The sequence below is a fragment of the Melampsora larici-populina genome (genome assembly GCF_000204055.1).
Source record: "Melampsora larici-populina 98AG31 unplaced genomic scaffold MELLAscaffold_3, whole genome shotgun sequence".
NCBI lineage: Eukaryota > Fungi > Basidiomycota > Pucciniomycetes > Pucciniales > Melampsoraceae > Melampsora > Melampsora laricis-populina.
Window position 1 is genome coordinate 288692 of NW_006768767.1, and position 27958 is coordinate 316649.

The window sequence follows — 27958 nt, forward strand, 5'->3', positions numbered from 1 at the left end:
TCAAATTGGCGACATCAGACCTGACCCAACGCCCCAACAAGACAATATTCAAAGTGAAGACATTTGAGTGGATGATATCTCAGTGGATGATATCCTAGTTGACGAACATATACCCAACCCAAACCCTGCACCAGATGCCATTCAAGTAGAAGAGAACCCAAGCAGATCAGATTGAGTCAATCCAATCACTTACCCAGATGATATCCGAGTTGATGATATCGTAGTAAACCCAAGATCTGAATCCGAACAAACCGAACTTCACAAATCGAAAAAACCCACCTGAATTTGATCACTTTGACTCCTTCAATTGATGGTCATTCAAATGGATCCAAGAATTCTGGATTCAAATCTGCTTTAAACACTCCAATTGATAAATTCCCTACCAAAACTCAACCTCAACCACAAACTCAACCTCAACCTGAAAGCTTTCTTGGAAACTTGGTCAACCAATTAGAAAACGCACCTGGACATAAATTAGGAGGAGTTTTCAGATTTGATTGTGTTTCTTTTTTTACAATTGTCATTATGTTTGCCCGACCTTTTTTTTCTTCTTATGCTATATTTTTTCTTACTGTCTCGCTATGCCCCATTGTGCAATTCCAAATGGTTTTGTTTATGAATCAATGACATGCTAGAAGTGCGTGCAACGGGCGCAACAATGTGTGAAACGTGAGCAAAGCCCCGCTGCGTTGCCAGAAACGCAACGGGATTTGCAATTGCCTGTTGCGTTGTGAGGTTCAACATGAGATTTCAATATGTTGTGTTGCGTGCAACGGCCGGTTGCTCACAATGCAACGCAACAGCCCAACATTGTTTAGATTGTTTCTTTAGTTCATTCTTCCTTTCAAAACGTTACCAGCTTCCTTGAATGTCAGAAAACATCACTATCACTGTCTCTCACTATTGTATGATTACTCATTGAACTCGAATCACCCTCAAATACTCAACAAACAACTCTGAGGTCATTGGTGAGTTTCTTTAGTTTGTTTCTTCTGAGTTGATTCACTTTCCTCAAATTGTTCTTATCACATATCATTGCTTATTTGAATTCATCAGGTAGGAACAGATCAAAAATGGAAACACCGATGGAACTCGGCTGGAGACTATTGCTGATACGGATAACCAAATTTATCTGGAGCCCTTCACCATACCTAGAGAATAAATACTGTGGAGATGAGGTGAGTATTTTTTCTCCCCATCCACGTCGTTTTTGTTTGTGGTATGTAGCTGTACTAATTGTCTTTACAATTATATCGTCCTTTGCTCAGTTTCATTACTACCATCTTAACACAACCACCCAATCACTCAAAATGTCTCTACAACCCACCACTGGTACTCAGATTGAACCAAGTTCACATACCCCTGACTCGTCTCACAATCTCCGTCGTCATCAAACTTTGGCTCTTCCATCCCCCGGCTTTATTTTCCAATCTCCCAATTCTTGCCGTGCTTTGCTTCATCCTTCTCAGTCCCCTGGATCAATATCTGATCAGACCATGTCAGTGTCAGTCAAGTCAGAATCTGAAGATTCTGACAAGTTGGATAACTCAAGCATTGTTTAACTTCCAGCCCAATCAAGCAAGGCAACGACCTCCAAGAAGAAGGCTCAATCAAGCCATTCTGGAAAACGTGGTGCGACCGAGGGTCAAGTACCGGCTATGTTCAAGTCAAAAGGCAAGATCCGACCTAAGGTTAGAGCACCCGCTAAGAAGCGCAAGCGCCTTTCTGTTGACATTAATTTTCATTTTAATCTTTTAGAATCTTTACAATATCACCATATCTTGATTGACCTCTTTCTCTATTCGTATTTTAGGACGTGGAAGTCCCAGACTGCATTGATTTAATCCAAAGCTCTGATGTTGAGATTATATCTGAAGGAGGAGTACGTTGAGCACAGTGTGCTCTAGTGGGACAACTCTTTGAATATTATGAAGCTCCAGTCCATGTCAAGAAAGAGGTATGTTACATTTCTTCATTTTCATGTTTTGTTCTTTTTGTTTCCATTCTAATTGTTTTGTCTTTCCATTTTGTTTTCTCTCTCATTCTTCTTTTTATTTCCTTCTTCACCATTCCATCTCAGACTGGGCAAGACCCTTGTGGTTTCAGATGTAAGTTCTGCAGAGGTATGTTTGTACACGGCAAGAACAGCAACTACATCCTCTACGGCATCGCAATGGTGGGAAGGACCAACCAGCTTGTTGAAAACGACACCTGGCCATTGAGGCAGGAATGGACCTACCTCGGACTTGGAAGCAAGAGCAAGCTGATCTTGCTCCTACTGTCACTGGTAGACTAGGTACTCTGGACTCTTTCCTTGCTTGGCCAACTTTCATTCTAGACCTTCTTAATTATGTCATGGTGATATGGATTTTACGGCATACCCTTGCTTTTGCTCGTTTCAAGGATCAAATCCTCCGTGGTGCCTTCAAGCTCTCAAATTGACAGGCTACTTTACAAAGTCCTAAGTGGGAAGCTTCTATGGCCAAAGAGTTATATGCTGGTCTTAGTGTGTCAGTAATTGGTGAAATCAAGGTTTGTAATATTTTCTTTTTTCCCTTGCAATCTTTTCTTTTTTCCCTTTCTTCTCATGTCTTCATATGTTTGTATCTTATGAACAGGAAAACAGTGCTTGGTTTTTTTGTTCCACGACGTGTGGACCACAAAAGGCAGCAAGTACGCCTTCATTGGACTTTCTGCAAACTTCATTGATTGACCGTGGAACTATTGAAGCAGGCATCTTACACTTAAACTTGTCGCATGGAACTATTACAGTGTTCTTCTTGCTCAGCCAGTTGCACACTTTCTCATCAAGCATGGCCTCCAACAGCAGATACGTACTGATTCTTTCTCACTTCTTGATTGTTTCAATCTTCTTCTTTCCCTTTTTTATCTCTTTTCCATACCTTTCCACATACTGAGATCTACTTTCCAATCTTACTTATTAGCTCAAACAACTCATTCAGGCTCAAACAACAACACAATGGCTATTGAGCTTGCAGCTGTTCTAGCTAACAGCAATGAACCGGTCATATGGGATGCTGAAGCTAATCATGTTCGTTGTTTTGCACAGAATTTAGGTCTAGTGGTCAAGGAAGGTCTCAAGTCCCTTGAAATCAAGACGTCAAAATCAAAGCCTTCAATTCCAAACAATATGCCAATGCCAATTCCAATCATACGAGTCGAATCAGCTGACCATGATGATGAGGACCAGTACAGCTCAGATGAGGACAACTATGATCTTGAACCTCAAGCCTATCACCAAAGATTGACATCTGATGAAGATGATGAAGTAGAATCAGAAGGTGCTGTCTTTGGCAGCACCTACACCTTGTGCTCGGTGATTCTTGGTTACCAGAAGGTACAGAATCTTTCCTTTACTCAATTCCTGTCTTTTCTACCGGTTTCTTTTTGATAACTTTTTCAATTTGTTTCATCAGGCCAAGAAATTCAATAGCCTTTTATGTCAAAGTGGGGCACGTCGAGGCAAATTCAAAGGAAGGTCGGCTCAGCTTGGCTATATTGGACCTCAGCCTATTCCTGGCTGGGGTTTACGGTGGAATATCAACTTGGATGTTTCAACTCGACTGTGCTCAGCTCGTGATGTGAGTCCAGTTTCTAATTTTTTCTCATTCTTTTCACAAGCTAACATTTTCCTGAATATCCCAGGTGGTCGATGCAATTATGACTGCAGATCGTAAGACACGGTACTATCAGGGTCTTTCAATTTCACCTGAAGAGTGGGACGCCCTTCAGGTCCTCAACCAGGTTTTGGAGGTTTGCTATCCTTTTGGTCTATGTACTTCTGATTGACAAACAAGTAACTAAGTTGAAATCTTTCTCAGATCTTCCGGATGTCTACCAAACGTATGGAAGGCAATTTTGCCTCTGGTTGTGTATTGCTAGCCAAGTACCACCGTATCATCTCTGCACTTGAGGCACTTGAAGCCTCAACCGAGTTCAAATCAATCCGAAACGTGGTCAACAAGATGTTACCCAAACTTTGTAATTGTCAAGACAAAGCAGTAGCATGTGAGACTATTGTGGTAGCTACTGTTCTCAACCCCCAACTCTGTCTTAAAATGTTTGACCTTCACTACCCTGACTACTCTGAAAAAGCCAAATCAATTGTCAAAAAACACTTTGACATGGCTTTACATCTTTGGCCGGTGACCCCTCCTTCTTCCCCTTCTGTTCCTGTTTCCCAACCCAAGGAGTCCAATTTGTATGGGTACGATCTCTTTGTTTCAACTCAATCCTCTGCCGACGGTACCAAGGCGCGAGAATGCGAGCTGCAAAGCTTCCTGGATGGCCACCACGCAGTGGCTCCTGGTCAGACTCCTCTGAGTTGATGGAAGGTGATTTTTCAACTTGTTTTTTTTTGTCTTTTGCCCATGACTTCTAACTGGCATGTTTCTTTTGGTATTTACAGGCTCATGCCTCTAAATACCCCGTTCTAGCTACCCTAGCTTGAGATTATCTTTCTGCATCGGCCTCATCTTGCGCTGTGGAACGTACCTTTTTGTCAGCAGCTGACATAGCTACACCAAGCCGAGGAGCTTTGACTCCATCTTCGATCACTAGATTGGTTGGCCTCCGTGAATGGTTGAAAGCTGGAATTTTGGTCAACGGTAAATTTGCTGAAGCGTTGACTTATGTTCATGCATTTACTCAAGATCCGTCCAATGGCAAGTCGAAGGAGTCGGCAAAGTCAAAAGGGAAGGCAAAGGCCCCGGAGGTTATCTCTCTTCTTTAATCATGTTTGTTTTCTTCTGATCTTTCACTTTCATCACACTTGTTTTATGCCCATTACTTTTGTTTTCTTTTAATCTTTCACTTTCATCACACTTGTTTTATGCCCATTACATCTTTTTTGACCTTGTTTTTTTCTATATACTTGTTTACTTGTTTAATTCTCTTATAAATTGTCTTGTCTTGATTTTTTTGGTCAAGTTAGTTTTGTTTTTCTTTTCTCTACACTCCTTCACACTTGTTTTGTGCGCGCTTTTTACAATTTTTTTCTATACATTCATTTGGTTTTACCCTTTGACTCAATATTAGATTTTATTTTGCATAAATTGACCACTCTGACCACTAAGAGCAGCCCAAATTTAACTGAGCATTGTGTTGCGTTGCGGTATCCCGCAACGCAAGGAACTTTTTATTGCGGTAGCCTCCGTATTGCGATGCGATTGCGGCTTGGCCCATTGCGATAAACCGCAACACTATGAAAAGTGTTGGTTATAGCGGAGCGGGTCAGACATTGATGGTATTTCTTTCTTTCAGCATTGAATTTATCTCATGTGTGACATTATGTATCATGCTTGACACTGAGAACAGAGTTCGAATTCATCATCTCTATTTATGTTATGTCAAACCATCGGCAGCTCTGAGTGAGGATCAGATCTGATCAGACATCAAGACATTTTCTCTCACTTTGGGCCCAGCCTTATGAATTTTGAAGTCTTTCCTTCAAAGAAGGACGTGGACATGGTTTTTGATTGTTCAAAGATTTCGTCAAGATAGAACTGAAGTACACATTGACTCGAATTATTCTGAGATAAGCTCAGTAAGGAAGGGTCTATGCTCATTTGGACATCAACAACTAATCATTATTTCACACACTACATATCTACCAAACAAGAAGCAATAATCAATTAGATAAATGTCAAGTTAATTTTTTTGGTATTTTCAAGACTTCTCCCTTCCCTAAGGGCCGAGAATTTATCCCTCAAGCGCTCATTGGTTGGCATAAATCTAACAATACGGGGTTTTGTACCATTTAATCTATCCTTGATCCTACGTAACATAGCATTGGTCGTATTGTAAACTTCTTTGTTGGGGTTGACTTCTAGGCATTCTGAAAGGGAAGTTTGAGAATCACTATTTTGGGGGTTCAAGCATGGTAAGCATATCTTTGAAGTCATCTCCATGAACCTCTTGCGCAACCTCGCATTCCCTGGGGAGAATCGAACGATGCGAGGAACCAGTCGGTTTACCCGGGCTTGAAGTGTTGCTAATGTATGTGCATGAGAGGTCATATCGATATCGTTTTCATTGGAAAGAGGAACTCCTATCCCAGATGAAGAAAACATATTGCTCACTCCTTGATTGACATCTTCCAAGTTTCCGTGTAAGCCATATTGTGGGTCGTCCAATTTGGTGGTTGCTATCAGCTCCTGAAGACCAGCTCCAGTGCCAGGATAAGGGGTGGGAGGTCGTATTTGGCTGAGTTTGCTTTTTTGGTGTGGGTAAACTGTCCCTTGTGTAGCTTTTGATCTATGTGTCTTTGGAACAGGTAAGGTCGCGTGAGTAAAGGACTGACCAATTTTCGTTTGAAGGATATCAACCATATCTGCTGAGACAAATCCATCCATGTAGGCTGAGGGTATTCCACAAACCGGGCAGGCCATTCGCATTTGATGATAGATCTGATGAGCAGCCGTTTTACAGGGAGTACTCATATTTTTCGTCGTAGGGAAGAAATCTGTACGGGTTTGATACTTCAAGTAAGTTGGTGTGTGATGGCTTAACAAGTATGATGATGCGTTCAATGGTGAATGATTCAGGTTCGTTGATGGTCTATTCCGATCGATGGCCGCGCTAAGAAGGAGACTCCACTTTTATACTCTAGAAAAGAAGGGTGGATGGAGCGCTTTTGGATAGATGGCTTTTGCATTTGCTGTATAAGAGCTCAAAATGTTGATTACGTGCAATCGCTTTTGCAGCTGTGGAAGATTTGACCCTCACTTTTCTCAACCGGTGTATGTTCTTCTAATTGATCACATTTGCCCAGTTTTGTTGGGTAGACTTTGGTACGTAGCTTCATGAGAGTGGATCCAACAGAAAATGTATCACACGCTATTACTTAACTTACAAGTTCTTTTGCATTAACTCTGGTTGCCTCTAAAAGCATTGCTTCTGGGCAATTCATTTTTCAAAATGTGTCGAGAATTCGCAAATAGAAATCTTTTTGTTTTCGCTGTGTTGTTACAATTTGTTAGAGGGTTCATCAATCAGCACATGGGCCTTTCGGAACAGGCCTGCATTGGCGCAAGTTTTGCAAAATGATGTCCACTCGCGCGCTAAACGCAAACATAGGAAAAAATCAGTAAAAAAGAGTATTGCATTTGAATTCAATAATGCCTACTCCCTCTATACTTGCTTTTTGGCATTGGGTTGACTGTCAAAGAATGAGAAATACATTTCAGATGAAGTTTGAAAGAGAACCAAGATAAGGGAAGGACCACTCTCCGACTATAAAGTGATACATCTAGCCTCGCGAGGGGTGAAAAAGTCTTGAGAAAAGCTCTCCTTGACAATGCGATCTTAGTTCTCAAAGATATTAAGGTCTTCTCAAGGCTTTCATTGCGCGAGCGACATTGCTGTACTTTGGTTTAAGAACTTGAATGTGATCTCAAGGTTTGCATGAAGATTGAAAAGCTTGACACGCCCTCAACAGTGAAACAGCAAGAATGATCAAACATTAGAAAGGGATTGATACTAATTACCTTGAGCCTGATCCGGGTTATCCTTTCTTTTGCCATCCTTGATCCGCAGAGACGCATTTTTGTTTCATCGGTCCTCATCAGTCTCTAGATTCAAATTGTCCACGCGAAACCCTTTTTCACAAACTCTGATTAGCTGAGCCTGTCACAGTCCAACAGTCTCAGTAATAACTTAGAAGATTGGAAAAACAAACACTAGATAGAAATCATATGGGAATGGCCAGATCTTGCAGATGTGTACAATCTCTCTGTGCTCATTCCTGAACCCGCGCGGCGAGATCCAGAAATGGTTATTGTACACATGTTAGAGTTGATCAAAGAGCTCAACTTTGGTTCATCGATGTGGATTATCTGGATGTCTGTTTATAGCATCAAGCATGCGTGTCATTTTCGTCCTTGACTGTTAGCTCATTGAGTTAAATTCATGGTCAGGTCAGGAGACTGAAGCCACCATCACCGGCTTGAAGGACCCGAAGGACCCCGAATTGAAGATGAAGAATCAAATCCAAGTACAGCCATTCCGATATTGCTTGTCGCACCTGTTTGAAAAAGAAAAAGTTTGTGAGCTTGAAACCTAAGTTTTAACCGGCTAAAACCTGGAATTTGGCTGTATTGCCTTGAATTACAGCCAAGTTTGAAGTTTTATTGAGTAAAAACAGGTAAAAACTTAGGTTTCACTTTTTCTTTTTCAAACCGGAGCGACAAGCAAATATCGGAATGGCTGTAGCTCATCGACCGATCATTCAATTCAAAATGGTATCACTCTATCACACAGGCAGCCAAACCGGTCTCCCGCGGCGGGCCCACTTACACATCAAGTTCATTCAGCGGAAGACTATAGACAATCAATAAAAACGAAACAAGATCAACAAATTCAGACTGTATTCAATCAATGAGAAACTCACTCTTCTCCTGTTTCATGATTGCATCTCAGGGAATGTAAAAATCTTCAAACGTCAAGAAAGTCGAACATCATTGCCATTGGCGCTCAGCAAGACAACTCAAACGTAACTTGTATTCTATGTACATACATACCAACAGCCACATTATGAAAGCAAGAAATGATCACGTCTTTTACGGTTCATTTTTTGTTTTCAAACTTTGATCTATCCTATCCGCATTGATGTTAGGAATACAAGGACTGTATATACATCAGCATACACCCCCACAACGCCTTTGCTACCATCCATCTTTTGCCACAGTGGCGATCACGTAGATAGCAGAATCAGACGCAGATCTATGTATAGTCAGTTCTATTATTTTCTTTACGTAAAGGAAGGCATTTTAAATAAGAGACAGTCAAACGATGCAAGGAGAAAAAGCCCAGCAAAACAAGATCCGAGACGTGAGCATGATGGACCCCTCCATGATCCATCTCCTTGGAGCAAAAAGCTTTACCACGAGAATTAGCCCTTCCGTCAGGAAATGGTGTACTTTTTAGGTTGTCTGGCGCATTCAAACTCGAAGCCTGTGCTGTCAGTCTATAGGTACTAATTCAAATGTATGCAGTTATGGGTCCCTCTTCTGTTGCATCCGAATCAATTAACAATGTTCACAATCATGCGAAGCTTGGAAAAAGGAATTTTGTCCAACATGTTAATACTAACAATGTGGGGAAAGAAGTAAATAAACAATATAAAGCGAAGGAAAGATGGAAGTGAGGGTGTTTTTTCTATGGAAGAGCTCAAAGTGTGGTGCGAGAAGGTATGTAAGACTCTATTTCAGTTTGGGTTTCTTTCCAAAAGAAAGGAACCAATGATTCAATAGCAAAGAACTTTGGAGCCGCACGGTTTCAAATACCAAGAAATCTCAAGCTGGACAAAGTTCAAAGTAAGCTGATACGACCAGATAGATGATGGATGGAAATCAATCAAGTCTTATCACAAATGTCTTATTTCCTTCCCACTTCAATTCGGCACCAATGAACCGGAACCGATTGGTATACGTAAGAAGATACTATCGGCAATTGAACAATACGGTGTTGAGTTTGTTTACCATTTGTTGCATACATATTCACACTTCCCTTAGCATCAGATAAACTCGGACAGAATTCGTGTCCGCGAATCAGCCAAAATCACTCAAACATGTGCGAAATTTTGATGATTTGACATGTACCTTTATGAACAGCGTGTGGTGCCGTATCCGGTTGAGATGCGTAGAACATTGTAGCAAGTATGTAGCAATCATCACTGGATCAGTTCGAGTTCTTTAAGATTCAATGAAAATTCCTCAGCAGAATCTTAGAATATATTTCACACCGAACCCGCATCGTTCGACATTTGACAAATTCAGACTGAGTGGCGTAGATTATTTAAAGACAAAATCCTATTTCAACTTTTCTGAATGATTTGATTGTCATTCTGATCATCAATTCATCCCAATCAAAGAAAAGAAAGCAAAAAAAAACATAGGGACTATGGCAGGCATTTGAAAAAGTCAAAGAGTTTGAGAGCCGCCAAGTCAAGGGGATAGGAACGAATGTGAAGAGTGAGCGCATGGTTCGTCCCCTGGAAGAGAATTGGGTGGGGATGACGAAGGTGAAGGTGGTTCTTGAGTATGAATTTTTTGCTTGGAGAAGTGGAATAAAAAAAAAGTGATCGACAGCCTTAGTAGTGATATCAATACACCTATTATAGCACAATCAATTCAATTGAAATTGTCGAGGATGACAAAATTAGTTATTGACACCTCTGATCGATGGTTAAGGATGTAAATCTCGATTTTACAATTCAATTCAATTCGATTCAATTCAATTGGTTTATAGAAACTAAAATATTCCAGCCGAAATCACCTTCCTGAGCTGCGCTCTCTCTGCCTCTCCCTCTACAATCTTTCTAGCCGTCCGTCAGCTTGCTCCCCCCCTGCTTTTTTCAATGGGTGATGATAAGTTTCTCACCAAACTATTCGTTTACTCAGTCATTTTTTTTTCTTCTGCGTATCTGTTCTACACAATTTGCCAACTTTTTTCGTGATCCACTTGGTTGAGTTTTGAACTACAAGAAAATCTGTTCAGACACGCCCACTTTTTTTTCTTCCTGAAATTGTACATCTCACCTTCTTCCCTCTCTTTCCCTTGATTGTGTCGTGACTGAGTGGTATGAATGGTGAAGAGGAAGATACAGTCTTTTGTCGAGCGATCTACTTTACTGGTTTTCGACATGTGTGGTTTTTTTCAGTTGTCAATCCTAAACCCAGTGATGTTGACTATTTCGTCTCAGAGTTTTTCATCCCACCCCACTTTTGTTGATGTCCTACCACCTCGAGTCCTGCAGACTCATGAGGCTTGTTTACCGACAAGACCTCAACACACAACCATCTCCAATGTATGTACCCTCTTTTTTGATCGCAGTGTTTTTTTTTGCAATTTTACGCGTATATAAACTTCATCACTTTTGCTTCATTCTCGAGCCATCCCATCATCCAACGCATTTCAGACTCTTGCCTTTATATATCACAATATCTTACTGGTGAACTCATTAGACATTACAATTTATATAGACATCATATAGATAGATAGATATTCTGAACCTGGTTTATATTTATTTTCATCTACAGTTGTTTCACTCGTCTCTAAAGCTCTGATCATCATCCTCAAACCTTTAAAGAATACTTCATTATTCTTTGATTGATCTTTTTGAAAGTTTTCTTAAACCATATCAACCGACAAAAAGGTCTACACGACTCTCCCTCCTCTCACCCTGTACAAAATCTAAACAGGAAAAAGTCTTACAAGATGATCAACATCTCCGCTCTAGACTCTAACATATTTCTATTGGCTCTAATCATTTCATTTATCATCATTTTATATCTATCTTTGATTCCAATTCCTATAAGAGGTATACCTTCAAACAAACCACTTACTCCCTTTGGTGATCTGTTCAAATTGTACCCCCTTCCAAAGTTTACCAACATCAAGAATCAAACCTTTTCACGTACTAAAACATTGGCAGAAATCGGTGCAAGTTTCAAAGGAGCTAGATTGGTACAAGTCTCGATAGGACCAGCTGGAACTTGGATTAGTTCATGGTTTGGAAAATGTTGGGTGATTGTTAATGATCCTGATTTAGTGGTTGAGATTTGTCACAAGAGAGCAAATGATTTCCCGGATCCAGGTTTGGGATTAGATGTGTAAGTCTTCTTCTTTGGCTCAACTGATCCACTATCCTTGAAAGTTAAGCTTTGGTTTGGTTTAGATATCGAGGAATTATTCCGAATGGACAACTTTCACTTCGAACTAACAAGGTCTTCAAACAACATCGTAGAGCGTACGTATTCCCGTTTCTTTCCTGGCTTCTTTTGTCGTCCTCTTTTGATTTATCAACTCGTTATAATTTTTCTTAGTATTGGAGCATCAATGACTTCCTCATATCTATCCAAGATCACTCCCAAGATAACTCGTTCTGTGACTGAACTCATCCAACTCTGTAAGTATCTCACTTTTTTTTCTTCTTGATTACGTTACTGATCAACATAAAGTCTGATTGTCTGACATTTCTTGTGGGATTTGTGTTCATAGGGAAGATGAGATGTAAAGTTTTAGATCAGAGTGGAGAGTTATGCTTTAAAGCGGCGCAAGATCTGAGATTGAGTACAATGGTGAGGTGTTTTTGTGATAGTTTCTTCATCTCGGATTTAAATTAAACTTCAATTTTTGTACAACAGGATACTATCTCAGATATCATTTTTGGTGAATCATTTGGAGTTACCTCTTCTCGTCTTGATCACCTAGAACGTTTAGCAAAAGGTCCAGTCACGGCAGATGAGCGACCAAAGTTCCCTGGTTTAGCTCATGGCTTAAACCTAATTGTGGGAGATGTAGCAAAAGCCTTTATATCACCATCACCTAGACTGTTTTGGTTCTTTCGATCGATCTTGAATCGATTCGAACCTTCTCGTGCTTCTATTTTTTCATTCTTGGATCAAGCCGTTGAAAGTTCCAAAGCTTCAGATGGTGGTAGGACTAGTTCGATTGTTGATCTCTTGGTTTCTGATCAACTTGAAGCTCAACGAAGAGGAGAGTCCGCTTTGAGTGATGTACGTTCATGAGCGTTATGTACCGTTGAATTCGCACTTCGCTCACACTGTTCTGTTGTGTTCTGGGAATATAGGCTGAGATCCGAGAAGAACTGTTAGTCTACTGGGTGGCAGGCCATGGTACGTTCTCTTGATTTATACCTTGCCCATCAACGTTTCAACTTTTCTAACATTATTCTTCTGAATTGATAGGTACAATGGCATGCACACTAGCATGGGCGGTTAAGCTATTAGCAAGCGCGCCTGAAGTCCAAAAACGATTGAAATATGAATTAATGATGTTCCTTCCGACACCTGAAGAGCGATCGCCTACTTACTCTGACTTGACCAAATCAAGTCAAGATCTATCTTACCTCGATGCTGTCGTTCACGAGCTATTGAGGTGTGCAAGAACCTTGGCGGATGTATCGAGGGAGACGACCAGTGAGGTGATTCTTGCCGATACTGTTATCCCACCACGTACTACCATCGTCATGCCTCATGGCTACTGGGGAGATCGAAGCTTCAAGCCTGAACGATGGCTAGATGCTGATGGTCGATTCGACTACCATAAACCTGGTCCTTTCCATGCTTTTGGACATGGTCCCAGGGGATGTTTCGGCCGAAATTTGGCAGTGAGTCTTCAAATAACAAGATTTCGATATTCACACTCAAGCTGATCGAGATATATCTACTTCTAGCTACTCGAGATGAGATTGTATATTGCAATGCTATCGATGGAAATTTTCTTTGATCAAGTTCCTGATGGACTGGATACGATGGAATCGATCGAGCTAGTCGCCAATCATCCGGTTTCCTGCGTAGTTCGACCTCGTCTCTGGTCTGAGCTTGATCTTCATGAGGATAGCACGACTCCATAATTTTATCTTTCCTCTGATCTCGTCTCCTTGGGTTCTTGGCATTCTCCTTCGTTTGACTCTCTCTTCCTAATCTAGCATTACTTTCGTATCGTTTCTCTCAGGTTAGAGACCCATCATAGATCTTCAGTTTCCATCTCATTCCAGCTTTGGTCCATGTGTGCTGCAATCTGAATTCACATCTTGTGCTGGGATATCTTTGCAACTCATCTTTCTTTGTATCGTCTTTTTGTCGTTCTCAATTCCATATGTGAACTTCTTTTCTTCTTTTTACAATAGATGGGATAAACTGTGTTTCATAGGTTATGGTTCTTAATCTTCATCCAAAAAGTGTATATGAACGATTCTTTGTGATCTGCTCTTCAAATAGAATTCAAGCTCCCTGAACTGGGCATTTGATAAATTCAAAATTCATTTCTTTATTGCCTTGAAAACATTTGTCCAATTCAACTTCTTTCTGATTAACTCGCACCTGAGAAGTATCAAGGCATTAGCCATCATATTGAAATCAGGAGATATTTTGCAAATATCTGCAGCGATCAGGTCTTGGCGTTTTCCCTCCATTTCACCTAGGGATTCTTTTGATCTCCAGCCAATTCAAGTAACGTAATAGCACAGTGAGAATGTTGCAGAAATGAGACAAAAAAACAGACTTTCAAGACTGCATACACGAGTCGTTTTTCCAGTAGGCCCTTCAGCATTCAAGCAATGACGTAGTTCATGTGATTTGTTGTCTGATAATAAAATTTGAGACGGATGTGTGAAGACCATCAGGTCAGTTATAACTTATCTCCGCCAGATGTATGCATAGCAGCAAGGGACGGCTACTTGGAAGCGAAAAAAATTTATAGTTTCCGTTGGTCACAATTGTACATATCTTTGTCCTCGACAATCCCGCTACCAATGGGCAGGTGTATATCAATCACACGCTCCAATATGAGGAGACTTGGCTACATTATAAATGCTGTGAATTGTTTATCTCTGAAAACATTTACCTTTTCAAGTGATCAGGAGAAGATCATCTGACCCTCCCACATTGCACAAGACCAACGGACGTGTCTATCGATCTCTTTCGTTTCCCTGTTGGCAAATCTGACCACATATGATAATGAATTTCCTCTATATCTGATGGGGATAAATTGAGTTCAAGTTGAAAAACGACTGATGTAATCAAATAAAGACTGCGCTCATCATTCTCTTACTCTAGAAAGGCTCGTAAGATATCATCCTACGTACTTTCACGCTATAATTGATTTAGGACTCCTTGATTTACACCTGAGTTTATGACTGGATCATGTCACAACGTATCATATTCATCATAAGATGCGCACTATTTCTTACGTTGATCTCTATGCAGAGATTTCTTCCGGTTAAAGCTGTTGAGTCTTGCTTTGTTATATTTTTCATCGTCAAAGAAGAATGGAAACCATATGTATTTCTGACTTTTCATCAATCCTCAGGGCTTTGATTTGACTAAAGACAAGTCATCATTGAAACCCTATTCCGAATTAGGATGTCTTGGTAGTGATGCGACTGATGTTGAGGTGGATTTCTATTATCAGTAGAAGGACTCAAGTGCAAACACGACTAAGAGTTTTTCGCAGTTACTTACCGTACTTTTTTCGATGCCAATGTCATGATAGATCAATCAATTATTTATAGAAGGTGGACCATCAACCGAAGTGATCTTGTGCCCAAAAGCACGAATTCTTATCAAACAAACTATCAGGTTTACAGCAAGCAATCAATCTGTTAGTTTCCGAATTATGCTCAACATGTGATCTAATCCACTCATTATTATATCACCTTCTTCTACCTGTCGGCTAATTCAAGTCAAACCTGATGTCTGTTTTTGAAGCTCTACACACTAGGAATGCCGCTGGGGAATCGAAGAGCCACTCTAACTGTGGCATCAAAAGAAATCAGTACTGCGGTCGAGAGTTGTAATAAATGCCATTATGTTTATCTGGGCTATGTTCAAATCAATGGAAACAGGCCAAAGTTGGGAATGCGTCATGTAGAAGATGGAGGCTCAGCATTGGTGGAATTTGGAGGGAACTCGATTGGTCAAACAATTGATTCTGTTCGGGCTTATGAACCAAGAGGATGGTGCGTACTTCACGGCAGAGGTGAGTGTCAGATTAGATTTCCAATATCTTCTTAGCGATGAAATGGATAACAAACCACTAACATATTGAGCTATGTTTCCCCCTGCGTTATTTCGATTCCTAAGAGGGCACTACAGATGTAGATAATCCATCATGTGTCTCAATGACCATTCGAAATAATCAGATAGGACCATCTGGAAATTCGCCCAGTTTCTCTACAGAACCACGCGGCTTAGGCTTGACGAAGGATTATACATCTGGACAATGGTCAGCGTTTCTTCTACATATCCTGATATTGAGATTGTAAAATTGAAGAAATATGCATCTCTTTCAACACATTTCGATAGGGCGGATGGTATTTCTCTAGCATGTACTCAAAGTCACGTGTATGGTAATAACATCACCGATGCGACCGACGGAGGTATTGTCCTCTTTGGAGCTCCGGGATCTCATATATACAATAATAGAATTGTAGCTCAATCCCGTGTTTTAATGGGTGGTATCAATATGTAAGGCGGATTTTTGATTGTATCCTTTGTGGCCTTTGGGAACTGCGTGATGCAAGACCATCATCGTATGTTAAATATCTAGCTGACTCAGGACTGGTTGGTGTGGCGTGATGATAAGGGTAGATTTTGATCCTTACAAAGGCAATTTCACCGGCGTAGTTGTAGAAAACAATACGCTCCACACCGATGGCTCTATGATCAAAGTAGGAATCGCAATGGGAACAATGGTATGTCAAAGTTGTATATACTTTGCTCAAATAAACTTGTCAGTTTTGTGCTAATCGAGCGGATATTAGGTGTGGTGGTCAAAAAATTCAACTTCTCGTCGACCTTATAATGGAGTTGTTCAAGATAATTATTTCACCTCAAGTAACGATGGATACTTTGGATACGGAATTGCTGTAGCAGGATATAATTCTACTGTTATTCAACGCAACACCTTCTCTCCCGAAGTCAAATTCGACGGTGTGATCACTCCGAAATGCATCCCAAGGCACACTCCGCCTAACCCACGTAATTTGACTTATGACCCCACGACTACTCACGATGTCACAATTCAAGCTACAAGCAGTACTGACTCATTGTGCCATGTGATCTGCATTGGGCCCCTTGGTTCAGAAGGTGGTACCAGATTTGGTACGCGTCAATCTGATACCAAACATTTGAAAGTCTCAAAGATCAAAACCAATAGTAGCCAAGACTCAAGAAGTTCACCTCGGAGATTTATTCCTCTCTTCACACCGCCAAAAATACAACATCTTCCTTCGAGATCTACATAGCATTACTGTGTGAGCTCTGTCTTGGTCTTTATCTCTTGTTTCAATATCTAGAGATCTTTATAAGTTATCCATCTGGTGCGAATTTGTTTCTGCGGTTCAGAGTAGACCCAAAGACATCTGAATCATTTATATGTCAGGAAACACTTGTATATACATAGACGTTTTAAGACATCACTCCTATGTTGTAGCCAACAATTTTGCTCTACAAACCACACGTCTAAAATCTCATTTTTGAGCATTGAAAGAATGTCCTACATGTTCAATAGGCTTCTCTGATCACTTTCATTTATCAATTGAAAAATGAGTACTATGACTCCTGCTGAATTTAATTTGTACATAGGTTTCCTCACTCTGTGTCTTCTGTGTGTTTAACCCAATGAAAAGAAATATGGTACCAACAATCTAAAAGTACACCTGTTGGCTTCAATGAAAGCTGTTGTGCTAAATTACATGTTGATCAAAGGAGAATAATTGAAAATATCATAGATGACCACCATCTTTCCTTGTGCACTTCAACAGCTGAAACCTCACATCTTTCACACCCTGACCATTCTTGAAGGTTTAAAGAATCTATAACAATCTTCAAAGATTCTACAGACATGTATCACAACATTTTCTCAAGGGTTGTAAGTTTCACCCCAATCAAAACTATGAAGAATCTGAATTTCTCTTTCAAGTCCAGGCAAATGTTATATCTCAATTAAGTAGCAAGAAAATTCCTCCTTCATATACATTATCAAGAAAAAAGTACTGGATAATTAGATTCTTGGTCTTGAAAATCACACATATCATAGATGACTCAAAAATTATGAAACTGTGAGATGTGGGCTATCTTCCTCATCATTATATGCTCAATACGCATCACTAGAACCAATTTTCGCCACATTATGTACACTTCTTTATACACTCAGTCTATGTATATATTACTGACACACACCAATTTTACCAAGTAAATGTGGAATTGGTTTACAAAAGAGGTAGAAACTTGAACTAGAGGTTGAGAGCCACAGTAATTATACAATCAAGTTTGTGATAATATTTTGATAACCTGTAAGGGAGTTTCTATACGTGAAATTTCATTGAATACCAATGTTTCTTAAATTTCATGCTTTTTCAAACCAAGGTACAAGATGAATTCCAGGCTCATCATACATACTCAGACTTTTGAGATTTGAGACGTCTTTGAACTTTCAGATTTGTGCATCAAAGTTTCTCACAATAGCATCATCATCAGTAACTGATGTGGAGGTATCCATATCTCTGGAGTCTAACCACATCTTAAGTTTCTAAAATACATTCAAACCCAATTGTTCCTATCTCAACTAATCCAAACTCTCATCACTAATAAACCAAAAAAACAGCATGCATAGTGATACATATTTCAATTCTTCAAACTTTTTATCAAGCTTTTTTTACTTTTGCTTTTTTTAAAATGATCTTAAAGCTTTTGAAAAACTACTTAATGCATTTAAAATCAATTCATTCTTTTCTTGAGTTTGATTAACAGTTTGATCTCTATTCAATAAACTTTCATTTTCTTTTTGGTTTTCTTTTTCTTCTTTATTTAAATCATCAACTTTTCCAACCTTTTCTTCATCCTAAACCATAAACCCACCAAGAAAAAAACACTCAATTAATCAGAAAAACAAACTTCAGAAAGAAAACAAAAGATTAAATGGATTTAATCAAATTGAAGTTAAACAAACCTGATTATCATTCAATCCATTCAACTTTTCTTGGTTTATAGTTGAAGATAACCGATCTTGTTTAATAGGAAGATCATTTTCATTTGTTCTTCTTGGTTCTTCTGATTCATCATCCTATCAAAAGAACAAAAAACCCAAAACTTAATCAACCAATTAAATCCAAAAGTAAAAAAATCAAAGGAAAATGCAAGAAATAAAAAGGTCTCGATAAATCAAATACATCATACCTGATCATCCAAACCAGAGTTTTCTTCATTTATAATCGGAGAAGAGCCAGGTATAGCAGGAAGATCGATTTCATCGATTTCATCTTCTTCTCCCTGTTCTTGTTGTAATTTCATTGGTTCATCATTCACCAAATGATCATCACGATCTAAATCAATTTGATCAAATCGATTCGAGTCTTCATAAATCGCAGGTTCTGATCCATTTGGTGAATCTCCAATCGCAGGTCTATCTAAATCTAAATCTTTTTCATTTTTTATCATTTTTCTCTTCCCTACGGTTTTTTCTTTCTATTTTTTCATTCATAAAAAAAACTTATTATAAATTGATTTAATTTATTCAAAAAAAGATTTGATTCTAAAAAATTAAAAATCAAATCTTACTTTTTTGATTTCTTCATCTTTATCATCATCAGAAAAATCAATTAAATCATAAGTATATTGAACCTTTTGATTCATTTTTATTAAAGTACGTGTACGTATTTCTCAAACTTTTCATCAAATCAAAATAATCAAAGTTTTAAACGAGAAAAACTTACAGATACCAGAAGGATCCGATCCTTCTTTTCCAAAACCCTCATCCCTATCTGTCATCTTTCCTTTATCAATTTCTATCACATTAGGTTTTTCTTCATCAGGTTCGTTTTCAGATATATCAGGTGATATAGTGATCACACCAGTAACTGATGAATTAATACCAGATTTAAAAAGGTTTGGTTTACAAGAAGATAAAGTTGATAAAAGTAGTTTTTTTGACATGTTTTCAATTTGTTGTGTGATACCAAGTTCAACTTTATGATCATATCGAGTTAATCGAACATAAAAATCGTCTTTAGGATCTTCAGAAAGAATAATTTGTACTTTTAATGGATCGATTTCATTTCTTTCTTGAAGATATCTTTTGATTTCTTTTGGTTGATGAAAATCTAATAAGTTTAATAATTCAGTAGATGAGATCTCATTGTGTTTGATAGATTGTGACCATAAGTTATGGGTTCTAATAAAGTTTATAAACGTTCCATTTGAAATCAAAGATTGAGGAAGTAAAGAAGCCAATGATTTGTAAGGTTTTGAGTGTGGTATAATGATAGAGTCAAGTAAAACGATTTCGAATGATTCCTTCAAGTATGAAAAGTCGGGTTCAACGAGATATCCTTGAACTTTTTGTAAATAAGATTGTCGAAGATGAGGTGGTGATATCATAGCTGAGATGATTCGCATGGTAATTAAATGAGTTCGTATGGTTTGATAATGATCATTATCTTTTTCTAACAATCGACTCAATAGATCAAAACATTTTACAAAACTCCTTGATGAAAATATAACCTAGCTGAACTAATCTCACATTCCAATCGGATCACCTAAAAAACAAAACATGATCAGAACATGAAGATATATCAATTGAACTGAAACTTTCGTTTTAAAAGAGACTTACAGAATTTTCTGGGGATAATGAATTCGCATAATATAAGTGACGTTCGGCAAGAAGAAGATCTTCTTCTTCTAAGAAAATCAACACAAGCCTTAGATGAAAGATAGCTTGAACCCATTCACTAGAGATTCATATATAATCATAATACATTTCAATCAGTTTGTAGAATCCTCATCCAAAAGGAAGTTGAAAAAACGGATCGACTAACCTCTTAAATGAAAGTAAATTAGCTTCAAGTGATTCATAGGCAAGTGTTATGATTTGATGATCAATAAGATAATCAGTAATCGAAATGTGCATATAAGCCGCCCATTCTTCATATTCAAGTTTAAAGTCAGGCTTAGCGGTTTGTTGAGTATATGTAAATTTCAAAACTTGACGAATGGCATGAATTTGTAAATCAAGGGTTGTTTGTTTTCTGATTGCTTGATGAATCCGAGCTAGTATGTTGAGTATGGTTGAGTGTGAAGATGTTGTTGATGTGATTGGTAGGATGAGATCCCATTCTGAGGATGAAGGGTTTTGAGAACGAACGATTGCTAGTAGACGAGCAGAATGTTGAGATGATAAGCTGTTGATTGGATTGAGATTAGTGTGAGTATCGATTGAGAAAGACTGAATGAAGAAAGTGAAGTGATTAGTGATTTGAAGAATGCTCTAGAGTGATAGACATAGTAATAGTATTGATGCTTACTTTGGTTTGATCGATTGGCTTCTTTCCTTGTTCCATTCCTTCAAACGATTGGATCGACTGGTGAAATGGTTTATGCCCAGACCGTGACTGAATTGTATCTTGATTTTCAAAAACTCGAAAACCGGCTCAGCAATTTGAAGCTTCTTTTGACTTTTTCAGTTTTGTTCATCAGTCTGACAGAACTATTCTGATCGAAACCCTTTGTCCATCCTTCTCATCTCTGGACTCATGGTGTATCCAAATTGATCGAGTCAGTCTTGATTTACATAGTGGGATAACGCCTTATCGTTCCGTCACAGGCAAAGACCACCAAGCTTCAGTCGGCGAGATAGGAAGCTCAAGAGGAAAGGTGGACTACTTCACTTGGAACTTCAAAGTCAAAAGAACTGGGTGCAATATGTGAGACCTCTTTGACTGATCCACAATCGAGCGATGGGTCAACACACCGTCACACATCACTTACTGCGGCCGAGGAGGGCGAAGCAGGGTAAACAACTCTCACAAGACATTCAACAACAAGGGTGAATGATGCCAATAAGAACCCAGCCAACAACCCATAAGTATTTATTCCCGAGATCTGAAACTGCTAATATAAAATAACAAGACAACAAAGAGCACATCATCACCAACAAAAGCCGTTTCTTGAGGAATAACTACTTGAAATAGATATCGAGGACAAGCTAGGTAGCGGAGGAGTAGGATGAGTTAAGAGGTAGTCGGAAAGAGAGAATTGAGACAGGACAATTTTCAGAGTTGGAGAGGTTCACCGCGTTCCCTTTTGTGGCTGAACGCGACGTCATTTAGGGAGGCCTCTCCGGGTCCCCGCCCAACGAAAACCAAGCTACTGTTGGTCGTCGATAGCAGTAGTCGGACTTGATCCAATTACCAGGCATGTCCTTGAATGACATGACAGACACATATATACCACATCCTAACCGGTGGGGCATATATGGATCCAAACTACTCACGCGTCGAGGAAGCCCTGACGCGTCAGCTATTCGCAACGCCATCCATATGGAGAATGACGTGCAGGCACGTAGACAGTACCAATGAACTTCTTGTGCAAAGAATCGAATGTGCGCCTCGGTGATGCGAGAAACGAGACAGACCGAGTGGAGACGAGATGCAGAAAGATAGGGCAGATCGGTGCCGCTAGTTGATTTGTAACTTGATGTGTTCGATGCAACATACAGGGTACGCGGGTCGTTACTAGACCCAATGATGATGGGGGGTGCTCACTATGCTGGAGACGTTTGCAAAACAACACGAGTCAGGTTAGAGAAACAGATCGAGACCGGGTGGAAAGAACACTAACGCAGACATTTGCAGCCCTCCCAAGGTGCCACGAGCCGGTAAGAGGTCGTGGCGGTGATCGGAGGATATTAAAAATCTTCCCAGTGAATCGGTTTGTCGTACGAGACAGAACCCGAAGTGAACAGTGACTTGAATGGCCAATGGAAGCTTCATCCATGGCAGCGTAGCGAGAGCGTCGTATCGTCTCAAAAATGACTCCATATAACAATGGACTAAAACCGAGCTTGTATCGGTAACGTGGGGAAAGGTCGATGAGGAAAAAACCGTGGGATGCGACAGCCGACTCTCGGGCATTCTTGCATACAATCGGTGGCTCATGACTCGGACCCAAAGATATAACGACAGTCAAACAAAGATGTGCCCTGAAGGTAGAGATGCAAAGCGGGAATTAGTGAATGGACTGAATCAAAAAGAAGACTGCGAGGAAAATCAAGATGAAGGAAAGGACTGACTCTTATGCACACTCTGCTGACCACCGGAACCCGTGACAACTCTTGTGCCCGTCTGTACGACCCCCTGTGATCACAAAGCAAAACGATGAAGATAATGAGAGCATAAGCAAAAGTTGCGAGGAAGAAGTCATGATGATCAAATGCAATGAAAGGATGAGAGAATGAATGGATGAAGATGAAAGGTAAGCGAGATGGATGTAGCACTAACCAACTCTTCAATATGAGTTGCGAAGGGAACGAGTTGAGGAAAAAGCGAAACAGTTGGACGAGTGAGAACAGTATTTATAGTGATGAAGTTCAAGTGGATGACGCGTCCTTTGGGAGTGACTGCGGCGCATCTGTAACCCTGCGCATGATATGAAACAACACATGCAGCGTCGGTTATTCTTCATGCAGTCAAAACACAGAACAAGGGGTCTTTAGTCAGATCTCTTTATGAACCGAATGGCGTGATCGAATGACTGCTTCCGACATCCGGCAATAACCCTACAAACTGCACACTACCAACTGCAATCCAAAGTGGATACTAGATTTATCATTGGCTTGTTAATGTATTGAAGGAAATCGAGTTGAAAACCCCCTTGGAATTAAACCAAACCACGACGATCAATCTTAAGCAAAAAAGAAAAGATGGAGAAGATAGATTTTCAAGTAGACCCTATTGACTTACCAGAAAAGCGGTTATTAGCATTAGGTATTGAAGGATCAGGTCAGTAAAAGAAAAGTTCCATGCTTTAAAGAGTTCAATCGATGATGATGGATTCATATTCTTCGTGTTGCCTCATCATCATCATCAACAACACAGAAGTTTTCCTGACTAAAAGTCTTTTGGAACGAAAGCCAATAAGCTCGGCGTAGGAATCATCGAACATCTTCCGAATGGTCAAATCAACGTTTTATCCAATTTAAGAAAAACTTATGTGACTCCAGCTGGACAAGGTTTTCAACCATCTGATACTGCCAAACATCATCGTGATCATATTATCGACTTAATCAAATCATCCATCAAAGAATCTCAAGTCAATTTAATCGATTTAGATTGTATATGTTATACAAAAGGTCCTGGAATGGGTTCACCATTACAAACTGTCGCCCTTGTTGCTCGTACACTTTCAATGATGTATAAGATTCCACTCATAGGCGTGAATCATTGTGTTGGTCATATCGAAATGGGTAGATTGATCACTCAATCTCCTAATCCGATCATCCTCTATGTCTCGGGCGGTAATACTCAGATCTTGGCTTATTCTCACCAACGATATCGAATCTTTGGCGAAACTCTTGATATCGCCGTCGGGAATTGTTTAGATAGATTTGCTCGAGTCATTGGTTTATCTAATGATCCAAGTCCAGGTTATAATATTGAACAAGGTGCGAAACACGGTCGAAAATTGATCACCTTACCTTATACAACCAAGGGGATGGATATCTCTTTGGGTGGTATTCTTACCAAGGCAGAGGAATATACTCGAGATCGACGTTTTCTTGGAGATCAGCCTACTACAGATGATACTCCATCTGACTCTTTCAATTCTCAAGATCTTTGTTTCTCACTTCAAGAAACGGTTTTTGCAATGCTAGTTGAGATCACAGAACGTGCTATGGCTCATGTTGGTTCTGATGAAGTTTTGATTGTTGGAGGCGTCGGATGTAATGAACGTTTACAAGAGATGATGAAGATTATGACTGAAGAAAGAGGTGGAAGGATCTTTGCTACTGATGAAAGGTTTTGTATTGATAATGGAATCATGATTGCACATACTGGTCTCTTACAGTTTCGAATGGGCTTTAGAACTCCAATCGAGAAGAGTTCATGTACTCAAAGGTTTGTTTTCTTGATTCTCTACAAATCTTTTTTCAATTACTATCACTTCATTCGAATTGAATCTCACAGTTGATCTGCTTTTGTGATATCAGATTCAGGACAGATGAAGTTTTGATAAATTGGCGCACTTAGATTTTGGCAAGGTTTGTAAATACAATATCAAATTATACTCTGATATGTTGCCGCTTCTGCAATCTAGAGCTTTGATAGTTGAAATTTGTGTGCAAGATGAAAATGTAACTTATTCATGTGATCTTGGTATAAATTTCGTTACATGCTCCTCAAATTCTGAAATCGAATCAAATCACTGAGCAATTGACACCCGCTCTCATCTTTTTGACTGTATCATTCCTCTGGTTAAAATTAAACTGAAATTTCTGAGATTGTATATGATTTTCAGTTGACCAGTTTGAGTACATGGTTTTATGATTATTAAATTACCAATGAAGATTTGTAATCTCCTCTCAAAGAAAGACATAGAAATCAGGTTTGATAAGAAACCAAATCAACTTGGCCCTAAAGTTTCAAAGAATGAAAATGATTAAATATTATCTAGTTAGGAAGCATATGTTAAGTATATGATTAGTTGAAATTAAATAAAGCAAGGATATCCAAAAGAAAATTCAAACCAATGGATGGGTATTTAAGTATAAGTTTGACTCAGGAAGTAATTGAATCTTTCATCTAGCTGAGTCAAATGATGTCAAATTAAAACTAAATGCAATATTGACTCTAAGAATAAGCAAAGAGAAAAAACAGTCAAGAAATAGTTTAAGAAAAGGTTTCTTCAATCCATTATCTTGAGATCCTAACACTTTCTTTGGGTAGATGAACTTCCTTCGATCACTGTCGCGGTTGCAATACCAACAGAACCTGATTGACTATCATACTGAGAATCAAAGATAAGAAAGATTTTTGAATATATTTCTGAAAAGCCAAGAGGATGATATTATTAAGGGGGATATCTGACTTACAGCAGTATAATAATGTTCCAAAAACTTCATGATGGAAAACAAGTGATGAGCGTTGTAAATCAGTAAGGTTATAAAGTGAAATGAATCAGATTTAAAGGAAACCATCCTTACTTTCTGACCAAGGATAAAATCTAAACAAATGTAATTAAAGTGAACCAGATCAATAATTAGAAAATTATATAATAAGATCAAGAGGAACATACCTAAACCTGTACCAGATTGAGTACCCATAGCACTAACATAGCTATACCGCATACGAGTAGATGCACCATAATAATGAGCTTGATCGATTGGTAAAACTTGTTGATTTGAAGTTAAAGTAGCTTTAAAGATACCGAAATCAAATTCCAGCTAAAATCAAAGTCATAGAAGATTTCAAAAAGAAGTGTTCAATTGATCTGCGTTATTGATCAGAATGGGCGGGATTATGAGTTGGGACTAACTTACTGTAGGAATATGTTGGATAGATGATTTTGGGAACATTACTAGACCGTCATCTAAGATTTTCGCATTCGGGATCATGTTGACATATCGCTTGAAAGCATCATCGGGTAAAAGAACAAGAGTAGTACCAGTATCCTAGACCAAAAAGGGAAAGATATCAACAAAAAACAGATTGAAGATGTAGATTTGAAATTCATATCATAATGATAATGAAAGCTTACCACTATTCCAGCTTTGTTTGGCATGATGGATTTTCCCGATGCAGTGATAGTTAAATTTACTCCATAATAAGATGAAGAAGGTTTAGTTGAAGTTTTTGGAATCCATGACATCTTTCCATGAAATCTAAAAACAAAATTGAAAACCATAACAAATGATTTAAAAACTTTGTATTTCTATTTGAATTCAATTTGACGTGAAATAAAAGACTTACAATGAATTTTGTACTCCACCAAAAGTTAATCGACCATTACGAGTGGAATTATTATGAGAGGGAGCAAAGACTAGAACAAAAAAAGTGTCGCGTCAGGTTAATTGAAAGTTTGAAAATGTAACGGATAAAGCAGGACTTACAAACACCTAAGACTGGTCGAGCAATTTTCTTAGCTGATCAATTGACGAGGATAGATGTCAGAATCTGCTTCTGAATGAGAAAAACAAAATCCACCAACCATGAAATAAGGTATCCATGATGGTAGGTATCTGCTTTTTAGGCTCAGTTTGAGTCCCTACCGTGACTGAATATAGAAAATCAATGTGAAGGATTAGTTAAATACTCCGGTGTAGAAAAAAACCAGCTTAATGAAGACTTACGTTTACTTGGACCTAATCCTAAAATCCCATCAACATCATTGAATCCGAATGATTCTGATGCAATCCCGATAGATTGATTGACAGAAATCGTAGATGATACTGATACTTTTTCCAACACTTCAGTTCCCCATGCACTTCCGGACCCATAGCTTACTGAAAAAGTAGAACCAGTTGGAATAGTTGATTCAGAATTTTCAAGTCGTGTCCCAGATCCTACCCAAGTCTTTAATAAGAGATTAACCCATATAAGTGACTTGAAGGTTTAGAGAGCATTGATTGATTGAGCCTGAAGGTACTTACGTTGGAGCTTCCAGTGTCTATGATAAGCTTAAAAGACTGTCCATGACTTCCTACTTTAATATCAGCCAAGTAACTCACAACTGCATTCGTAGCAACAACAGTTGAGCCAGGTCCTTGCCCTGGGTCACCTGCAGCTTGACTGATCTGAGTCTGCTGATCGGCTGGTATCTTCAAATGATGTGCTCGGTTCCGGTCTCGTTGATAAATCTCTTTAGCGATTGCTGAGTAACTTTCCACTGGATTTGATTGATATGATCTGGCTGGAGTTGACGCTTTCGAAGCTCGATCAAGAACCTCTATGTTGATATCGATGAGACCCGTACTTGACTGATCTTCAGATGCGGAAACACTTTCTGGGACTGAAAATCTTCCGGCTTGAACATTTAAGATGGTCGACATGACCAACACCGCTGGGATGACATGGATCCACTGCATATTGATGTGGTCGAGAACGTCCCAGTAAATAGGATAATTCTCAATTAAAGAAAGAGATGCAAGCGCGCCCAAAGGAAACGAGAAACGAAAGACAGTAAGTGAGAAATTGTCAAGATGGTCGAAATTTGACGGATATGTTTATGAAGAAATCAAGTCTAGAGTTTAATGCCGAACGTGATGATTTTGATTATGAAGTAGGCAAGTGTTTTGTTTTTGTATATTTTGTTTTTGCAAAAGAAGGGATGATATTCTAACTATCATAAGTTTCCTTAGTTTGTACTTCCGTGATCCCATTGTAGAGGTTGAAGATATTCCAGTACTTCAATCTGATTATCCATCAAGTCATCATGGGTTGAAGATCAAAATGATATCAACACCGATCTCGTGAGCTCAAGTTCTTCTCATCGAAATAACTATCACTAACTCCTCTGATCGGCAAATAAATTTCGGCTGTGTATGTAGAGTGTTAAAGATATGCCCCACTCATTCGGTAGCTACTAGGACTCGGAGAAAAACATTCATGGTAATGGTTGTTTATTGATGAAGAGAGACT

The 27958-nt window shown here is 39.1% G+C and overlaps 8 protein-coding genes across 8 annotated transcripts; 3 read left to right on the forward strand and 5 right to left on the reverse strand.

Annotated features, from left to right (window-relative positions):
- Positions 1 to 5091: 5091 nt before the first annotated feature.
- On the reverse strand, positions 5092 to 6461 carry MELLADRAFT_102178 (uncharacterized protein; the record flags this gene model as incomplete). The annotated part of the gene is made up of 2 exons (XM_007405366.1): positions 5092 to 5222; positions 5696 to 6461. The coding sequence occupies 2 exons, from the start codon at positions 6459 to 6461 to the stop codon at positions 5092 to 5094; spliced, it is 897 nt and encodes a 298-aa protein (XP_007405428.1).
- A 4777-nt stretch (positions 6462 to 11238) lies between these two features.
- MELLADRAFT_59429 (uncharacterized protein) lies at positions 11239 to 13399 on the forward strand (the record flags this gene model as incomplete). The annotated part of the gene is made up of 8 exons (XM_007404882.1): positions 11239 to 11633; positions 11699 to 11770; positions 11847 to 11929; positions 12022 to 12101; positions 12168 to 12539; positions 12614 to 12659; positions 12732 to 13153; positions 13220 to 13399. 8 exons carry the CDS (start codon positions 11239 to 11241, stop codon positions 13397 to 13399), a joined length of 1650 nt encoding a protein of 549 aa, XP_007404944.1.
- A 1870-nt stretch (positions 13400 to 15269) lies between these two features.
- Positions 15270 to 16950, forward strand: MELLADRAFT_102180 (uncharacterized protein; the record flags this gene model as incomplete). The annotated part of the gene is made up of 6 exons (XM_007404883.1): positions 15270 to 15525; positions 15630 to 15771; positions 15852 to 16013; positions 16132 to 16240; positions 16310 to 16649; positions 16844 to 16950. 6 exons carry the CDS (start codon positions 15270 to 15272, stop codon positions 16948 to 16950), a joined length of 1116 nt encoding a protein of 371 aa, XP_007404945.1.
- Positions 16951 to 18335: 1385 nt separating this feature from the next.
- Positions 18336 to 20048, reverse strand: MELLADRAFT_76615 (uncharacterized protein; the record flags this gene model as incomplete). Its single annotated transcript, XM_007405365.1, has 5 exons — positions 18336 to 18390; positions 18499 to 18612; positions 18726 to 19013; positions 19107 to 19123; positions 19262 to 20048. Coding segments are annotated over 5 exons (1155 nt in total), but the record flags the coding sequence as incomplete, so codon positions are not given.
- Positions 20021 to 20884, reverse strand: MELLADRAFT_90777 (uncharacterized protein; the record flags this gene model as incomplete). The annotated part of the gene is made up of 4 exons (XM_007405364.1): positions 20021 to 20083; positions 20158 to 20275; positions 20363 to 20769; positions 20849 to 20884. 4 exons carry the CDS (start codon positions 20882 to 20884, stop codon positions 20021 to 20023), a joined length of 624 nt encoding a protein of 207 aa, XP_007405426.1.
- Positions 20885 to 21828: 944 nt separating this feature from the next.
- Positions 21829 to 22861, reverse strand: MELLADRAFT_70743 (uncharacterized protein; the record flags this gene model as incomplete). The annotated part of the gene is made up of 4 exons (XM_007405363.1): positions 21829 to 22086; positions 22164 to 22524; positions 22615 to 22678; positions 22823 to 22861. 2 exons carry the CDS (start codon positions 22478 to 22480, stop codon positions 21843 to 21845), a joined length of 561 nt encoding a protein of 186 aa, XP_007405425.1.
- A 383-nt stretch (positions 22862 to 23244) lies between these two features.
- On the forward strand, positions 23245 to 24722 carry MELLADRAFT_115188 (uncharacterized protein; the record flags this gene model as incomplete). Its single annotated transcript, XM_007404884.1, has 3 exons — positions 23245 to 23323; positions 23455 to 24439; positions 24532 to 24722. The coding sequence occupies 3 exons, from the start codon at positions 23245 to 23247 to the stop codon at positions 24569 to 24571; spliced, it is 1104 nt and encodes a 367-aa protein (XP_007404946.1).
- Positions 24723 to 25247: 525 nt separating this feature from the next.
- On the reverse strand, positions 25248 to 27405 carry MELLADRAFT_102183 (aspartic peptidase A1; the record flags this gene model as incomplete). The annotated part of the gene is made up of 11 exons (XM_007405362.1): positions 25248 to 25328; positions 25414 to 25437; positions 25525 to 25544; positions 25617 to 25764; positions 25861 to 25992; positions 26079 to 26202; positions 26291 to 26360; positions 26431 to 26463; positions 26529 to 26594; positions 26671 to 26893; positions 26971 to 27405. 11 exons carry the CDS (start codon positions 27403 to 27405, stop codon positions 25248 to 25250), a joined length of 1356 nt encoding a protein of 451 aa, XP_007405424.1.
- Between the last annotated feature and the right edge of the window lie 553 nt (positions 27406 to 27958).